The 17,105-nt window shown below is 37.4% G+C and overlaps 1 protein-coding gene across 2 annotated transcripts in view; it reads right to left on the reverse strand.

Annotated features, from left to right (window-relative positions):
* ADGRB3 (adhesion G protein-coupled receptor B3) overlaps window positions 1–11,329 on the reverse strand; it is a 693,186-nt gene extending 681,857 nt beyond the window's left edge. The window contains exons 1-3 of one of the 2 annotated variants that reach the window (XM_011361182.1): window positions 11,070–11,329; window positions 9,540–9,703; window positions 7,688–8,459 (exon numbers count right to left, since the gene is read on the reverse strand). In XM_011361182.1, coding sequence (XP_011359484.1) covers window positions 7,688–8,444 — 757 coding nt within the window. In that variant the 5' untranslated portion in view covers window positions 8,445–8,459; window positions 9,540–9,703; window positions 11,070–11,329. The remainder of the gene's footprint in view (window positions 1–7,687; window positions 8,460–9,539; window positions 9,704–11,069) is intronic. The other variant, XM_011361183.1, reaches the window with a different exon arrangement.
* Window positions 11,330–17,105: the final 5,776 nt, after the last annotated feature.

The raw sequence follows: 17,105 nt of genomic DNA on the forward strand, positions 1-17,105 counted from the left end.
CTGATTATTGTCCTGGATGGATACGACGTAATTTTTTTCTAATGATTAGATCTACCAATCATTCCTAAATGACTGTGCCTCTTTTATATTATAGAGATGGTATTAAACATAAATTCCAAAACTTATGTTCAGCAGAAATAATGTTCCCCTCTACATCGGCAGATTGGGATTCCATTACTCAGGTAAGATTCGGACTAGATAATGCCTAAAGTCCCTTATAAATCTGAGAATTTGTGATTCAGATTCAAGTGCTTCAGAAACAGAGTAGAAAAACCCATAACTCTGAAATGCTCTAGTTTCTCCTTTGAACCAATTTGTATTAAAATTGTTAAGGAAAGAAAACCACGGTCTTTAGGGTATTCTACATAATCCACACATCTCGGTGGAGCGACTACTAGATGCCTCATGTAGTTATTGCCCAAACAAAATGATGCGTGCAACAAAGCTTTGAGAACTGGAAAGCACTTTCTCAATGTTAGCTTTTATATTAATTTATAAAATGCTTATTAAAACGCTTACTTCTTTATTAGGAGTGATATGTAAATGAAGCTTCTCTTTAAAAATGTGTTTATTAGAGAACAAATTACTATTTAGATATGCAAGCATAGAAATTGTTATTTTTTTTATTATTGGATTTTTTAAATTACCCTAAAAGGGAGGAGCACTGGTAGAAATATCATGAAATAAATGCTGTATAATACACAGTATGAATTACCCAGGAGAGCAAATATTTCTGTGACATTTCTATCACCTTCCCCTATTTATAGCTAAAAAGTAATCTCATCAAGGCAATATTCTCTGGTTGACTCCACAACTGTTTTAAAGCTTATTCTTATGCTTAACAGCATTTAAGTTGCATTCTAAACTTAAATTAGAAAACCGTTGGTCTTCTAATGTCTTTTCCATGCCCATATTTGCTCTATTTTCCCAAACTCCCAGTCTCCCGAAAAAAACTTGTTATTTAGAAGAAATAATTTGAGAATATAATGTCCAGAATTAGGTCAGCGGGTAAATTATTTCATTTAACATGGTAGAAAACAAACAGTAATCATGTTACCTTTATAGTTTATAACATGTTCCAAGCATAATGAATGTGTGATAAAGGTTTGGTTATAGGGAAAAGAAGACATCAGCAAACATGTCAGATTTCAAATAAGATTCCTATTCACTCAACTAATATGGAGAGAAACAGCTCCGAGCTAATGTATTTACTAAGCATTTGTTACTTAGTGCACCTTCTGTGCAAAATAGAAATATGTGACTTTAACAGATATGTAGCTAGGTCATTCTTTGCAAGTGAGCAAAATTCCTAAATAACCTTTGAAAGATAACTGAACATAGAGCACTCAGCATTTTATGAAGTCTTACAGATGGTATTTTATAATTATTTTAAGAAAATATCAGAATCTTCAAATGAATACTAACAATTTTTGTTTTCTTGCAAATATCTGAATATGTACACCTTTAGGGGAATCCTGGGGCTCACTGGTTTGTAGTAACTGAACACAAGTCAGTGAAAAAAAATCTCCAAAAGTCTTACTTTTTCCCAAATGTTTTAATATAGACTAGTATTTCAAGATAATTTCTTTTCAAAATAGATCTCAAAACATGACTTAATTTTGCATAATGCAGCAAAGAATAAAATAGTTGAAAACTTTTTAATTTACGTGGTTTTTGCAGGCTCTCAGCAATGATAACTAAAGGACAGCTTCTCGGGCCTAGGATGACTCACACAAACATAATGAAGTACTACCTTTTCTTTATATAATACAAAATAGACATACACTCAAATGCTTAATCATCCTTTGTTAAAATGCCCCTAAATTCCTAAATGAGTTCAAATAATGATAATCTACTTCATTATTTATTATCAACTCTATCATTTAGTCAGAAGAATAAAAAAGGTTTCAAAAACTAAATTGAGAACCTAATATAACTTGAGCAATGGATTGTTTTACATGTGCGATCTCATTTAAATAACACTCTACTATAGTAGATTGATGATGAATCAAGCTCAGTCACTTGTCAAACTACCATTAGGTGGCTGAGTCACTATATGGACCCAAGTATATCTTATACCAAAACATACCTTTCATTTCATTGAAGAGATACACTTAGAAAAATCAAATACCTCTCTGATTTTTATTAGTTAATTGAATTGGGAAAAATTTTCCACAGGACTGACAGGAACTAAAATATTCCAAGCCATTAATGTTATTTTTTTTTTAATATATGATGTCACTTCCTGTTTTCCTGTACCCTGAGAAATAAACATTACTAACCTAGTCTAAAAAGTAGAAAGTAGTAATACAGAATAACACAGTCATGATGTGGAAGAACAGATTCAAACTCATCTCTCTCTAGTTAGATCTTAAAACCCACTACATAATATTTTGTAAAAGAAAAGTTTGTTTTTGAATGAACATTGATATCAGAGCCAAAAGCTAGATGACTGTTATAGGTAATATATACCAGACTGATTCTAAAGAATAGTGTGTTTTATAAAATTATTCAACTGACAATAAAATTACTTCTATTGTAAAAGTAATAATAAATTGCTTCTATTAGAAAATGAAATAAAGCAATGCATGAAGTTGAATTCAAAGTAAAATAAAATTCCCATCAATTTTGGAAGAAAACTAACCTGTAGTATATATATCTATAGCTATCATAAAAACCTACTGAAATGTATGTCTTGGCACATGTATGCATGTATAACACACATGCCTACACAAATGTTCATGTTAATATCATAACTTACTGTCTTCAAAAATATGTTGTCATGCAATGGAGTTTTGTTTCATTAATTATTATATATATGAGCTATCTCCTAAATTGTTTGACAAAATTCTAAAGTGGCAGAAGTAAAAAAATATGGCATTATGGCATTATTTAACTAGGCCTACAATTTTAATAGCATTCTACTATTACGACATTTATAGATTATAACCAGGAGTGAATGACAGAAGCACCGAACTTGACATGCAAATACTCTTTTCTTCTTTCTTGGAAAGAGTTTGCATGTTTGTCTTCAAACTGTGGAAGAGAGGATTTGAGAAATGTCATTACTGTAGAAATAATGCTAGAGCCAGAAGAGAGAAATGTAGAAAGAAATGAAGACAGTTAGATAGAAATTTGCAAATTTTCTTACCCTTTTTTTGTAGACAGACATGTATTACTTTCTAAGCTATAGCTATCATTAATCTCCTAAAATATATATGAAATTAAAACTATTTCTCAACTCCATTCTTCTTGTTCTTTTTAAACATTATTAAATAATACCTTAAATCAAGAGTCGATATAAATAATACATTAATGGAATTAAAAACGAGATAAATGGTAGTCACCTTCCCCTAAAAAAGAAAGTAAAAGGTGACTTTCCCAAACTAATCTAGTTTCATTCTTTTGATTATAATCGTTGTCTTTCCTACTGAGATCTCTGTTTTGTTCATTTAACATTCATCTCAACGAATATTTACTGAAGTTCTGTTAAGACTGTCCTAGACAATTCAAAGACTCAGTCAATTTGAAGAATTCTCTAGTAGAAAGAGCTGGAAATATAAATGGAAAAGACACTGCAATATGAGAAATGCTAAAACAGAAGTACAATACGTGCAAAGGGCTGTGGGATCCAGCTAAGGGGCAGGACAAATCGTCAGGCTTTGTCTTGGAGGAACAACAGACTCAATATAACCTTCCACATTCTGAGCAAGAGTGTGGGATCATGGCAATCATTTACAAAGGAAGTAAGATCAAAGGAGGGTAAAGAAGGTTAAAAGTGGTTGAAACAGTAATGAGGACAAAAAGAGCAAAAGAAGAAAGAAATGGGAACACTTAAACTGATAAGAGACACGAATTGCTCTAGGTGACAAATATGTGCCTAAAATTGCAAACATACAAACACGGGCTAGATTTTACATGGGCACGTAGTGAGAATTCTCTCGGGTGCTAGAAAATCAAGGATTAGCAGAAGCAGAATGGAAAGACAAATGAGTGTGTGTGTTCACATTTCCTGGAATCTATACAGGGATCCCAATTTCCATTCACATAAGTAGCACCATTGATGCAAGTAAGAAACAAAGGTTCCATTAAGGCTTATTATGTGAAATAACTACCCTGGTGTAGAATTTTTCTGCCAAAACTGTTTTAATTATTTAAAGTGAAGTAGTAAGAAATAAGATCTTACATCACCCTTTATAGTTTAGCTATATAGTCCAGAATCCTCTTTGGTAAAGAGTCACAGGAAACTTAGTAAAGATTTTGTGAATAAATGCTAACCTATCTCCAGCTTATATCTGAAAACCAGATAAACAACACAGAGTTTCCTTTCTTTAAAGAAAGTTATATACACTATGTACAGACATTTTCTTTAAATAACTGCCTTAAAAAAAAGACATCATTATTTTCTAAAGGCTTCATTTTGCTGATTTACATGGTTTACTTGGTTTTCAAAATTTCACGTAAAAATTGGGGACAAGTTTCTATAATCACACACTATGACCAAGTATATCAAATACAATCTTAAATAAGAAGATATTTAAATGTACTAAAATTCAACGCTTTAATGAAGCATCAGTTCAACAATTTACTTTTACAACACATTCCAGATAATATTTGTAATTGTTGGTGGTGTCACTATAAACAGTGATAGTTTTCTTCTTGCTGTTTTCTGGCTATGAAATTCTTCAGTACGTGAACGTATTATTAATGAACATTTTAACAGAAATCCTATCTCAAAAGCAATATTCCGTTCCTGGGAGCCTACAATTTTCTCAAATACTATGATTTTATAATTACAATGGATACATTCAAAATACCTTGGCCATCACCATCAGCACCAGACAAAACAATTTGAAACTGGATCTACTGTAAAATTCTGTCAAATTTGTGCCACTTCTATAATGAAATAAATGTGAAAAATATTTTTACTCAAGGCTTTCTGAGTCAGTACTTATTCTAATGAATAAAATGGGACTTGTAAACTGTAGAGAATAATCTTGTATTTATTCCCTTGATATCTTACAGGATAGTTTGACTATTTTTCCATTGAAAATAGAAATCATAAAGCAATATAAAATATAAGTGGAATTTTTAAAACTTCATTTTAAAAGCTGGGTTCATTTTAAAAGCATGTTACCATACAAAGACACTTTAGAATAATATTAGATAGGAGTAGCACAACTATACGTTATTAACCTCAAGCCATATGAATACTATGTGGTAGTTTATTTGAAATTCCATTAAATAATTCTTTCATAAGACTTTATATATAATTTATATCAAGTATTTAAGATTTAATATACTTTGCATAAGTTTCACTAAAGAATCTGCAGATTTTCACATTTCTTTCCTACAATGCAGCACAGCCAAAAAGGTCTTCTTTGAATGAGGTAAGGAGTGCTGTATATATTTTATAAGAATTACTTACAAATGTATCAGCCACAATTATGTCATCAGGAATGACTTATCTTTACCTTTCTGACTCAGAACAACTAAACAAAGAGCACAAATTTAGAATACAGGCTGTGCAAGTTTTGATATAGCATATACTCTTCCCCTATTATAGAAACTTTTCCTAGTTGAGTTCTATTAACATGTTAACAATTTTAATATAATCATTTATTTGTCTACGGCAGTCTTTCTCACTTGACCAGCCAATTAGCCAACATGTATATATATACACACTCTCCCATGACTTATACATCTAAAGTCTAAAATCACTCTTAGTCATTTACAAAACAAATGACTACCTAGTTCAACTTTTATAAATCCCAGCACTGTTTTAATTCACATCTCAGGATCGTGACCAGCAAAATCTTTGAAAATCTTGCTTAATGTGCACACAACTTTGTTTTTGTCACTTGCTATCATTCACAAAAAAGCGTTGTCAAACTGGATTCACTTGCCACTGTCATCAGCAGTTAATTCAATGACAGAATTTTACCCATTGAAGAAACAGATTTTCTAAATTTTAAAACAATAAAACAAACAAAAACTAGTTTCTGGTGTTAATTGTCTTATTAGCCAGCTTGTAACATCACATTTTCTGTGTGTACTGTAGCTTCTTATTCTAGGGGACACTAATTAGTTTTAAATGGTGTTAAATACCATCCCTGCAGTTGCAAGTGCTTCTCTGGGATTTTTACTAGAGAAAAGAACTCCTGTAATTTAAAACCACTTTGTTTTCTTGAGTCACAGCTGTTAGTGAAACACTGACCTGTAGAAATCTTGGTTTTTCACCCCTCCCTCATTGCCATTAGTCTGCGTTTATTTTCTAACACGTCTTTTCTCCTTGTACCATTGCTTCTCCATAATTCCCATCCCCCAAATTGCTTTCCGCAGAGAAAACGCATTTAGCTAGTTAAGCTCTTCTCTCTTTCCCTTCCCCGTTACAAAGCCTTGGCTACCCTTAAAGAAAATTCTCCAACAACGTGTCAATTTTATATTGGCTACAAAGACAACTTCTGTTGGGGGAGGGGAGGAAAGAGGGACTGGAGCTTGGCTGTCCCTTTCTACAGACAGGGATCTTTGTGGCGATCGGAAAACATTTCCTGCATAAAAAAAAAATCAACACTTTCTTTTTGCCGGGTTGGGGAGCAAGATCTAATATGTATCAGCCGTGTCCTCAAACAAATGGAACACATCCATTAACCTTCCAAACAGGAAACTAATTTTCTCAAAATATGTCAGCTTTCTTGCATTATTAAACATAATCCACAATCTCAAATCCTCTGGTAGCTCCTCCACTGGGGATTGGGTGAAAGCTATAAATCACTCCTGTACTTTTTTTTCCTCCGCATTTCCGTTGCACTGGTTTTCCATGTAGCTCATCTCTGACGAACCCCCTCTCTCCTCGTGTTTATCAACAGGGGACCAAAAAAATAAGAGCAAAACCCACGAGGGATATCAGATTGCACAGCAGCAGCCTGGTTGTTTTAATTCTGCCCTCATCTCCTCACCAGCACGTGACTTCACAGCTGGAGACCCCAGAGTTTGCGCTTCCAGTGGGGTTCTCTTGACCCACCGAAGTGCAAGCACGCGGGATTTATTGTGTAAAGCCTCTTAACATCCAGGGCGGGAAAGGGCACCCTTGTCTTCATGTGTCAGGAGGTCATTTGGTTTAAACAGGCTTGCTATTGAATTTGTATTACCTATTGGTCGTGCTGCCCCAAACCTGGAAAGGGGTCATGGATGAGAGGATGACATGGAAGAGAGGAAAGGAGAAAACGGAATGGAGACTTTTTACAGGGCTAGAGAATAAAGATGTCTACAAATACATTTCACAGGTGTCATGTGTGAGGTGTGTGTAGGTCTCCTCGAGGGGCTGCAGCCTAATGAAGACGACCCACTCCCCCCCCCCCCCCCCCCCCCCCCCCCCCCCGCCACAACCTCCAGCGCAAACTGGCTCCACGTTTTTGCATCTCTTTTCTCCAGAATATTTCACCCGCACTTCTGGAGCTTGTTTCTGAGCACTGTCCCTTCCTCAGTGCCCCATCATTAAAATCTTGAAACCTAAAACTAGCCTGAGACCTTTATCAGTGAAGATCACAAATCAAATGAATCCAAAGATGATAGAGTTAAAGGAGCAACCATTAGTCCCCCTGTATTGAAACAGTACATTTTAACTCCATCCCCAGGCGCCTCCTCTCCCCACACCTCCATCTCCCCCTGTCTCCTGGGCACTTACCTTCTTTGGGCGGTCGCTTGGCCTCCCTGGTAAGATTGCAGACCTGGGTGGTTTGCAGCTCCTGGGTCAGGCAGCCTTCGGTCTGCTCATTCAGGGGTAACACCACGTTATTTAACAAAACCAGCGACTGGTCGTCGATCCCCCACTCTCCCAAATGCTGAGGGCAGGTACATTTTGTATACATGATCCCACATGCTTCTGTTCTCCCATTTTCTGATTTTAAGCAGCTCTCCAACCAAGTACATAATACATGGCAACCAAATTGGCTTGGGCTCACCTTGTTCAATACCAAAAACTCAAAAAAAGATTTCTGGTCTTCTTCCCCTTTTTTCTGTAATCCTGGGAAGTCGGTTGGAAATACCCGACGTATTTGAATAAAATTTTTATCATATTGTAGAAAAACAAAAGCATTCTTGGAATTGCAGAGTTGCATTATAGAATGATTCTTTCTTAAAAGATCCTTTATTTTTTCATGAGAAAAATGATCGAACTGATAAGCCAGGAGGGAAAAGTTAGAGCAGCTAAGGTCCTTTTTGGAGAATTTCAGGTAAATGCTATATTTGGTTGGATCTGGATTTTCCAGCGTCCAAGTGCAGTTTGTAAAGTTTTTGGGAAACATTTCACTTACAGAATATGATCCATAAATGACTCCCTTCACCAAAGTTGAACACCAGAAGTCTTGGGCAGCATTAAATCCAAACATAACCAGGAGATAGGTGGAAAATATATAAATCAGCAGGTTACGAACAGCCTTCATCCTATGTCATTTGGCCTGTAAAAATGGCAATGAGAGTAAAATGCAAGTAGGAGTCTACGTGCATTGAAAAAAGAAACTTCTCCAATATTATAGCCAGCTGTTTTCAACATTTCAGTTAAAAAAAAAAAGAAAAAAAAAACCTTTTTAAAAGAAGGGCAGGTAATTTTTATTTTATAATGCCAGGAAATTATCTGTTGCTGTGTGAACAGCGCCCTCAAGTGGTCATCACAATGGCCAAATTCTCTACATTGAATTTAAAAATATTTAATAGATTAATAGAAATGCCCTAATTTATCTACCAGGATTTACTCCAAGTGCATTATAACTCTATGGAAAGAAGAGGAAAGACATGATTTTTAAATAACATGGCCTAAATGTTAATTTTTGAAATATTTTTAAGCAATCTATACAATATTCTCTCTCCCTCAGTCTTCTGCCTGCAGTAAACATCATCACACAAAATCTAATCTGATAATCTGGGAACAGCTGTCATCACATTGTTTCTTTTCTCTCAAATGTGAAAGTAATTACGATAAATGATGGCCAGAAAAATCACAAATGATAATTTGTTGCAGATGAAACATATTCTCCTAAATGTCCCTACTTGTCTTTGCAGGGGCCACGCTGTGAACTGATGAGAAATTCCTGTGCAAAAACACTGGTATTTATGTGGATTAACAGAATTTTAAAACCATCACCTGAGAATAGGCTTGGGTAGGTAGATACACAGGGAAGACTTGTTGTTTGACATCACCGTTGAGGACCAGAATTTAAGGCAGTCATTTCAATGTGACATGCCCTCTTGGGATACATAAAGTGGATCACTGTATTAGTATCTGTATCCAAAGGCGAAGTCAGTGAAAAAAATCCCAGAACCACAATAACTGAGCTGGCTTCAGTCTTTTGTTTTTTAAATTAGGGCTATTTTATCTAGTTATCTACTGTAATTTAAGATTTACACATGGCAGATAAGACATTAGCATTTTCTTTCCTAGCAGATTTCAATTATTACTCCCTTTCCAACAGCTCCAGAGCTCTTTTTTTTTTTTTCTTAACTTGGCCTTGCATAATAAAGTAATCCTTAGTTATATTTACCTCTGTAAGTTATCTAAAAATAACTTGAATTTTTCTCAGCTTCTAACCTTTAAGAAGTTATTTCTTAGAATAAATGACACTGCTCTTTTGTTTAGCCTTTGAGCTGAGAAAACTGATGCCAAGTTAATTTTAAAAGTCTTTAGGCTGCAGTCTCTTCCACTATTCTGTAAACAGAGACAGATACAGACATATAGTTAAGAGTTTTCATGTCTTAGCCTGGGTTCTCTCTAAAGCAAAAGATAAAACCCTCTTCCTTCCCATTGCATAACACACACCAACGCATGCACACAAAATCCAGTGACCAAAGTCCCTGAAGATAGATCTGCATTTTCCAGATCATAATTTAAATTCTATGCCTTGATATAGGCAAAAACAGCTTCAACTCTAAATCTCTATATAGCAGCAGTTTAAAATAACATCAGAACTGCTGGGACTATCAAAACAGTGTTCTCTGTTTCAAGCATACAGCTCAATGAATAATGCATTTTCTTCTAGAGAAAATGAAGCCAATGAGCACTTAAAGGTTAAAAAAAAATAAGAAAAGTTGTAGGAAATTCTGGAAATAATTTCCTCTTTGCTGTAGCACTTTGCAGGCAATGCAGGTCTGCGCAGTGTTCTTCAGGATAGAGTGTAGGCGTTGAGAGCCAATGTGACAATAAGTGTCTAAATTAGGAATTTCATCCATGAAAAGGGGCTTCATTTTATAATCGGTAACTCAAAAAGAGGTCGTATTTCTTTTTCTAATACAATCCAGTACTTTTGCTTCTATTTATTTGACAGTGCATGTCTGCATTGCTGTGTTCGTCAAAGACTAGAAAGAGTGAGGAAATAGCTCTAATTTCACTTTCAAGCCTGCTCAAGAGTCCTCTCAACACAATGCTCTTTATTTTAATCATTAAGCCTTGATCTACGGAGTCTTGTTTTATTCTAAATAACCAAAAATGAATCATTGTCCTCTGTCTCCACTCCCCCACCCGACTGCAGGACCAGTTCAAGCAACTGTATTTCTCTACCTAAGAAATAAAAAATGGGGTGGAGGGTGTCTAAGAGCTGGCTACTGAGGTCTCAAGGATGTTGTATTTATTTATTTGTCTCCTGCTGAGAAGCAAACGGCGTTTAGTTTAGCTATTCTCAAAACTGATTTTCTGGGTGACACTTTAGTTTAGTCGAACATAGACGGCGCCATCACTCCACTGATTTTTTCCCCCCAATAGAAGACCCACTGCTTCCCCTTAACTTCCTTTTTAACCTAAAATTTTCCCTCATAAAATTACCCCTATCACACACAACCATCAGATTTTCTAGGTCTCCCTACCTATTCCTTCCGACCCAGCTCATCTCTTGAAAACCTGACTTCTCTAACTTTTCAACTGCGGCGTTTAAGTAAATGCAGTCAGGTTTGCTCGCAGCCCTTCATCTGCCAGCAACAGCCTTTCCTTTCCATGTCCTCCCTCCGCAAACACCTAGCCGAAAGCTCCTCGGTAGCGACCCCTGGCAGAAGGAAGGTGACCCCTGGACCCCCTTCCTTACCTTCCACTCCGAAAGCTCAGGGAGGCTCTTGCTCTAAGACACCAGCACAGGCACGCGTCCCAGCAACAGTGACGGAGAGACTCCCCTTCGGTCCCAATCACCGTTGCCCATTTTCCCCGGCTCAGCTTCAAAAATTAGGATTTATTTTTTCTTAAATGCACACATATGAAAAGCAAAAGATGGGGGGCAGGGGGAATCACTGAAAGGAGGGGTGGGAGAAAAAAGCCCCCAGGACCCTGGAGCCTGACGCCGTATCCAACTGAATCCAATCTCCAACTGAGGGCGGCGGGTTGTGGGGGGGGAGCCCCCGAAGAAAGACTCTAAGGAAACAAACAAACAAAAAAAATGCAAGTGGCTTAAGAGCAAGGATTTGTTTTACCAAATATACCCCCTCAACAAACCGATTAGCCAAGAAGCAAAGAAAGCGCTGAGACGAGAAGTGACCGGCGGCGGCAGCGGCTGCTAAGGCAGATTTGTTGGGGCGGTGGGTTTATTACAGGAGTATTCGTGGTCGGCTCGGAAGGCTCAAGCTTTTGCTTTTTCCTCTTTCCGCTTTCCTCCCTCCTCCTCCTCCCCCCAGCAGGTACTGATGGACGGACCGCGACTAAGGAGAGGGGGGGAAAAATCCTTGGCTGGTGATGTCGGAAAGCTGTTTGAATGCCCAGCGAGGAGGGAGGCGCGAGAGGGAGCGAGATAGTAAAGCTCTGTCTCGGGTGTGCGCGCCGGCGCGCGGCGCTCGCTCTCCCCGGGGCGCGCGCCAGGAAGGGGGTGCGCGTCCCCGCGGCGCGCGCGCGCCGGCCTCCCGCGTGCTCGTAGGCGCGCGCGTCTCCAAGAGCCGCGCTCCCTTCGCCAGCACCAGTGCCGTGCGCCCGGCGGCCGGCCCCAGGCTCGGCGCGATGCGCCTTCCCGAAGATCTGTCTACCGTGTGTGTGTGTGTGTGTGTGTGTGTGTGTGTGTGTGTCAGAGAGAGAAAGCGCGCAGAACAGCGGGGTGGGAGAGTAGGGAGGCCCGGCGGGAGGGGGGCTCCGCGGAGCTCCAGCCAGGGCCGCCGTGCGGTTGCACGTCACGGCTACTCAAAACCAAGCACGTCCCGAAAGCGGTATTTTCTGCGTCTGGGAGGTTTTTGCAACCTCAGTTCCCACCGCTGGGGCTGGCGGCAACCGACTGTAAGAGAAACTCACTGGGAGGCGACTCTGAGGGATGGGGAGTAAATACTGGACTTGATCATCTTTCTCTTTCTTTTAGCGTGGACCTGTCGCTGGCGCAGAGCTGTCATCTCAGCACTTGGGGTTCGGGCGAATTGATCGTCAACAGCGGAGCGGCCAGTCTCAGCTTCCGAACTGCTGCGTGTCTCCGAATGGAACAATACTAGTTTTTCTCAGCGAGACTGCAATTAACATCTTATTTGTTCTGGCTAGATAACAGGTTTTGTCAGGACCGCGGTGCGGCGACTGAGGTTGGATATCTTGCATTGCTTTCTGCATGGCAATGGGATTATGATTGTGGGGTCTAAACTTTTGTTTTCTTAATGTATCTGATTCTTTTTCAAGTTTCCCTAGTAACAGGTTTGAGGACTGGAGTGGGAAGAAACAAGAGAAAGGGAGGAGAAGCTACCAGATTCTCGATTTAGCAGGAAGAGAAAAATAAATTTCCACTATTACCCACCTTTATTTATTTATTTATTTATTTATTTACCTCCTAGACAGCTGACAAGTATTTGACGAACTAGCTTCAGATACATGCTGCAAAAGGTCATTCTCCTGCTGATTATGTCTCTACTTGTAAACGCAGTTGGCGATTTGCAAAACAAGTACTAGATAGTACGGTGATGTGGGAGGGACCATAATGGGTAATTCATTTCAAGTGTTGGAGTCTTCCTAAGGGTAAGTTGCTTGAGCGGCAGGTGAAGTTGAATAAAACAATTTTCCATCATTTTCTCTCCTTACTTTTTTTGCATTTTTTCTTTCTCTTGTTACTCTGCCTTGGGACGATTGGATAGCCAAAAACATCATTTTAAAATAGGATTATAGTGAAACATGAAGGTGTCAATGATCTTTTATTCACCACAGTTGTCAGAAATGCTAAAATCCGCCCTTCTTAATACATATTAATAGGGTGACCCTCTTCAAAGCGTTCTCTTCTAGGACAAATGTTTAGAATAACATCCTGTAAGGGAAACAGTTAATCATTCCCTCTCCAGCAGATTTTTACCATGTTCCAGGAAAATTCACTACTGAGAGAGCAGCCTGGGTGGCGTTTTGGTTTCGTGTCATTTTTGGTTCATTACAATATTTTTTATTCATTTAAGGGAGTGTGAAAGGAAAATAAGGTTTATGTCCAGGCATAATCCAAAACATTGTGTCCTAAACAAACACATTAAAAAAAAATGTTAACCAATACAAAAGAGAAACATTTCATTTATTTCAACTCCCATAGAGATTGTAATTACGATATTTGCAAGACATTTTGGTCAGATCGGTTATTTTGCCACGAGCAAAAATAAAGAAATCAATGATGTAAAAAAATGGAGAAAAGGGGAATATTTGTATGATTTATACATAAAAAGAAAACACTGTGAGGTTTACATATACTTCTATTTTGCATCTAGTGATTTTTCCCATTATCTTTGAACACTGTGATTTTGATGTTTCTTAGAAAATCTTAAAGTCATGACACAGTCACATAAGGATAACAGCCGAAAGGGACAATTTTAAAAAGGCTTAATTCTAAATGGAAAGGAGCACTCACTCCCAGGGTCATTTATATTCAAGTAGAATGCGGGGCTGGGTCAGGAAGAAAGCCAACCTTAATAAAGCGCTTCACCCTTCACACTGTTTCCCATAACCTTCATAAATTGCAGGCTACTGAGCCGGCCTGATGATGATCCTGCTGAGGTATATTTATAGCAGCTGATTTGTGGATGATAAATATGCCAAGCAGGACACAATCTCTAGTAACCCCAGGCTGGTCGAACTTCCTCCAGGGGTCATAATCAAGAATCATGAAAAGAACCATATATAGAGAATCCGGTCTCTGGACCATGAAACAGCATAATCCAAAGGCAAAGCAAGGGAGGACCACCCTGATTCATGTCTGCACTATGTTCCACCTGAAAACACTGCTGACATATTGACCCAACAACAAAAAAGAGCAGCAATTTACACACTGTAGGCTCTCTGTGTCCTTTCTTCCCCATTGAGATTGGTCTGTTTTTATGCTTTACTACATTTTAAAATCACCATTTTAGATTATAATTATTAGCTTTCATTGGACTGTTTCACAAGGCCTTATGTGTGTTTGTGTATATGTCTGTATTTACACAAACACATTCGCACATATGTGAATGTGTATATATACACATATAATACATATTTTAGTCGTTATATAACATATTTGTTTAGGAGGGTGGTTTCACTGCATTCCTTTATATTTTTCTTTAATAAAATGAGTATTCTCACCCCCAAACTGCCAGATTAATAGTATAAACTAATGTTCATTTATATTTCCTTGCCAACTTTCGAAATGAATATTGAGAAACCAATAGTTTCTCTTTGCTTGGTGGTCCCTCCATGTCAATGTACCTGTGATGTCTTTCTATATGTCCTAATTTTTTTCTTTTATAAAGACATCAATAGAATTGGATTAGTGATCTCATTTTAAATTAATTACCTCTTTAAATTTAATTACCTCTTTATCTCCAAAGACACTCACATTCTGAGCTACTGGCAGTTAGAGATGCAACATGTGAATTTTGGGGGCGCGGGGAAAGCGTGGGTTTACGATTCAACCCATAACACTTCAAACACATATATCTCAAATCTAATTCTTTTCCTTTTCATTGCCATCTCTTTTTTCAAAGCATGGAGTTTTTGCCTAGCCCACTGTAATAACCTACCTGGTGTCAAATAATTAATTCTTTAATTTTCCTCCAATCAATTATGCTCAAGGCAAAAAATGTGTCCTCTTAAAAAAACACACTGAAAAATCTTGTTTTTTTTTTTTTTTTTTGTAACTCTAGTCACTTCTCATGGCACATATAATAAATCCAAACTCTTGATCATGGTCCACAGTGCCCTGCATCATCTGACTCGTTTCTCTTTCATCCTGAGCAACACTCCTGCTTACTTATGATGGCTAAACTATATTAATCTTTCTGCGTCACAAAGAAACCAAATTTTTCCTCCTTACAGCATTCCTATATAAGAGTGAACTTCCCTTTTCTTACTAATGGGAACTTATCAGCTTGCCGTTTTTTCGACTCTCAGGTTTCATCTTGAAAATCCAATCTTCAGAGGTTTTTTGTTTGTTTGTTTGTTTGTTTTTTAACTACCCAATTTATGGTTTTTCTCCTATATATTTTTTCAAGGTACTTATCAGTCTGTTTTATAGTATATGATAATTTTTAATTATTTAATGTTCTTTATTTTCTTCATTAGCCCATAAGCTCCATTATTATATACTCTTGTCTAACAGTGCAAGAGACATAATAAGTGCTTAATAGATATTTACTGAATGAGTCTGTTAAAATGTGCAACATAATAAATTCCATATATTGGTATTAGTTATGCTCATTGAAATTATATCTATTTTAAAAGCTATCTATCAAGTATTATATTAGAGAACTCAGCTAGAGTTCTCTTTTCCCTGGACCAAGCATTTTATTTCATTCTTTTCTCATGAGACATGGTCTCCAGCCTCTCCATCTCTATGGCTGCTTTTGATTGAATTTATCTGTTTGTCACAGTTCTTTGAAGCCATATTTTTTTTAAAAATTCCAGATTTTAACTTCCTAGTGTAAATACAATAAATCTACTTATTTAGTTCAAAGAAATAAACATTTGCTGAGCATCTGCTTATCCCAACTCTGTAGTTACAAGATGAATATTTCAGGAACTTCCATATGAGGAGAATAAGGCTTTCAACTCTCTGAAATGAACCAATCACTGATATATTTAACACATAGTTACAAAGTACATACTCCATATAAGATATTTTATAAGATGTTTGAGAAGTGGAATTGACAAGTATATTCTCTGCCCTAGTGATGATTGTCTCTATTGGTAGAGATAGTTAATGAACAGCTAGCTGGTCACTGCTTAATTATAAATTGCAGATGTGTAAGTGCCTCAGAGGAGAAAGACATAATGTTATGAGATGTGTGGTGTGTGTGTTGGGTGATGGGGCATATGATTGGTGTGAGGGGTCAGAGAACATTTATCTGAAGAAGTGATATTTGATGAGAGTTCTGCAGGTCAGTAAGAGATTAGTAATCATTCCAGGCAAGGGGAACAGAGTGTGCAAAGATATTGAGGCAGGAAAGAGCAGAGCCCACTCTAGAAAAAGCAAGATGAGCGGAATGAAAAAAAGCAAAGGGGTCAGTGGCAATTGATAAAGTTGTTATGAAGATTAAAATACAAATCAGTGTGTCTTTATCCTAATAGCAATACTGATTGAATGATTATAAATAGGGAAGTAACTCAACTTGGGTTTACATTTTTTTTAATTAAGTTTATTGGGGATAACATTGGTTAATACAATTATATAATTTTCAGGTGTACATTATCATTTGACATCTGTATATTCTATTGTGTGTTTACCACCCAAAGTCCAATTTCCTTCAGCTACCATATATTTGATCCCCTTTATCCACTTCACCCTCCCCTAAACCCCCTATATTTGACCCCTTTTACCCCGTCTACCTTCCTGCTCCTCCCCCACCCCCTACCCTCTGGTAACCACTAGTCTACTGTCCATGTCCATGGGTCTCTGTTTGTCCTGTTCATTTGTTGCTTTTAGATTTATATCCCACATATAAGTGATATGTGATTTTCAACTTTTTCTGTCTGGCTAATTTCACTTAAAATGATTATCTCAAGGTCCATCCATTGTCGAAATGGCAGTATTTCATCTCTTCTTATGGTTGAGTAATATTCCTTTGTATATATGTACCACAGTTTCTTTAGCCAATCATCTATCGTAGGACACTTCAGTTGCTTCCATGTCCTGGCCACTGTGAATAATGCTGCTATGAACATC

The sequence above is a fragment of the Pteropus vampyrus genome, unplaced genomic scaffold (genome assembly GCF_000151845.1).
Source record: "Pteropus vampyrus isolate Shadow unplaced genomic scaffold, Pvam_2.0 Scaffold64, whole genome shotgun sequence".
NCBI classification, from domain to species: Eukaryota; Metazoa; Chordata; class Mammalia; order Chiroptera; family Pteropodidae; genus Pteropus; species Pteropus vampyrus.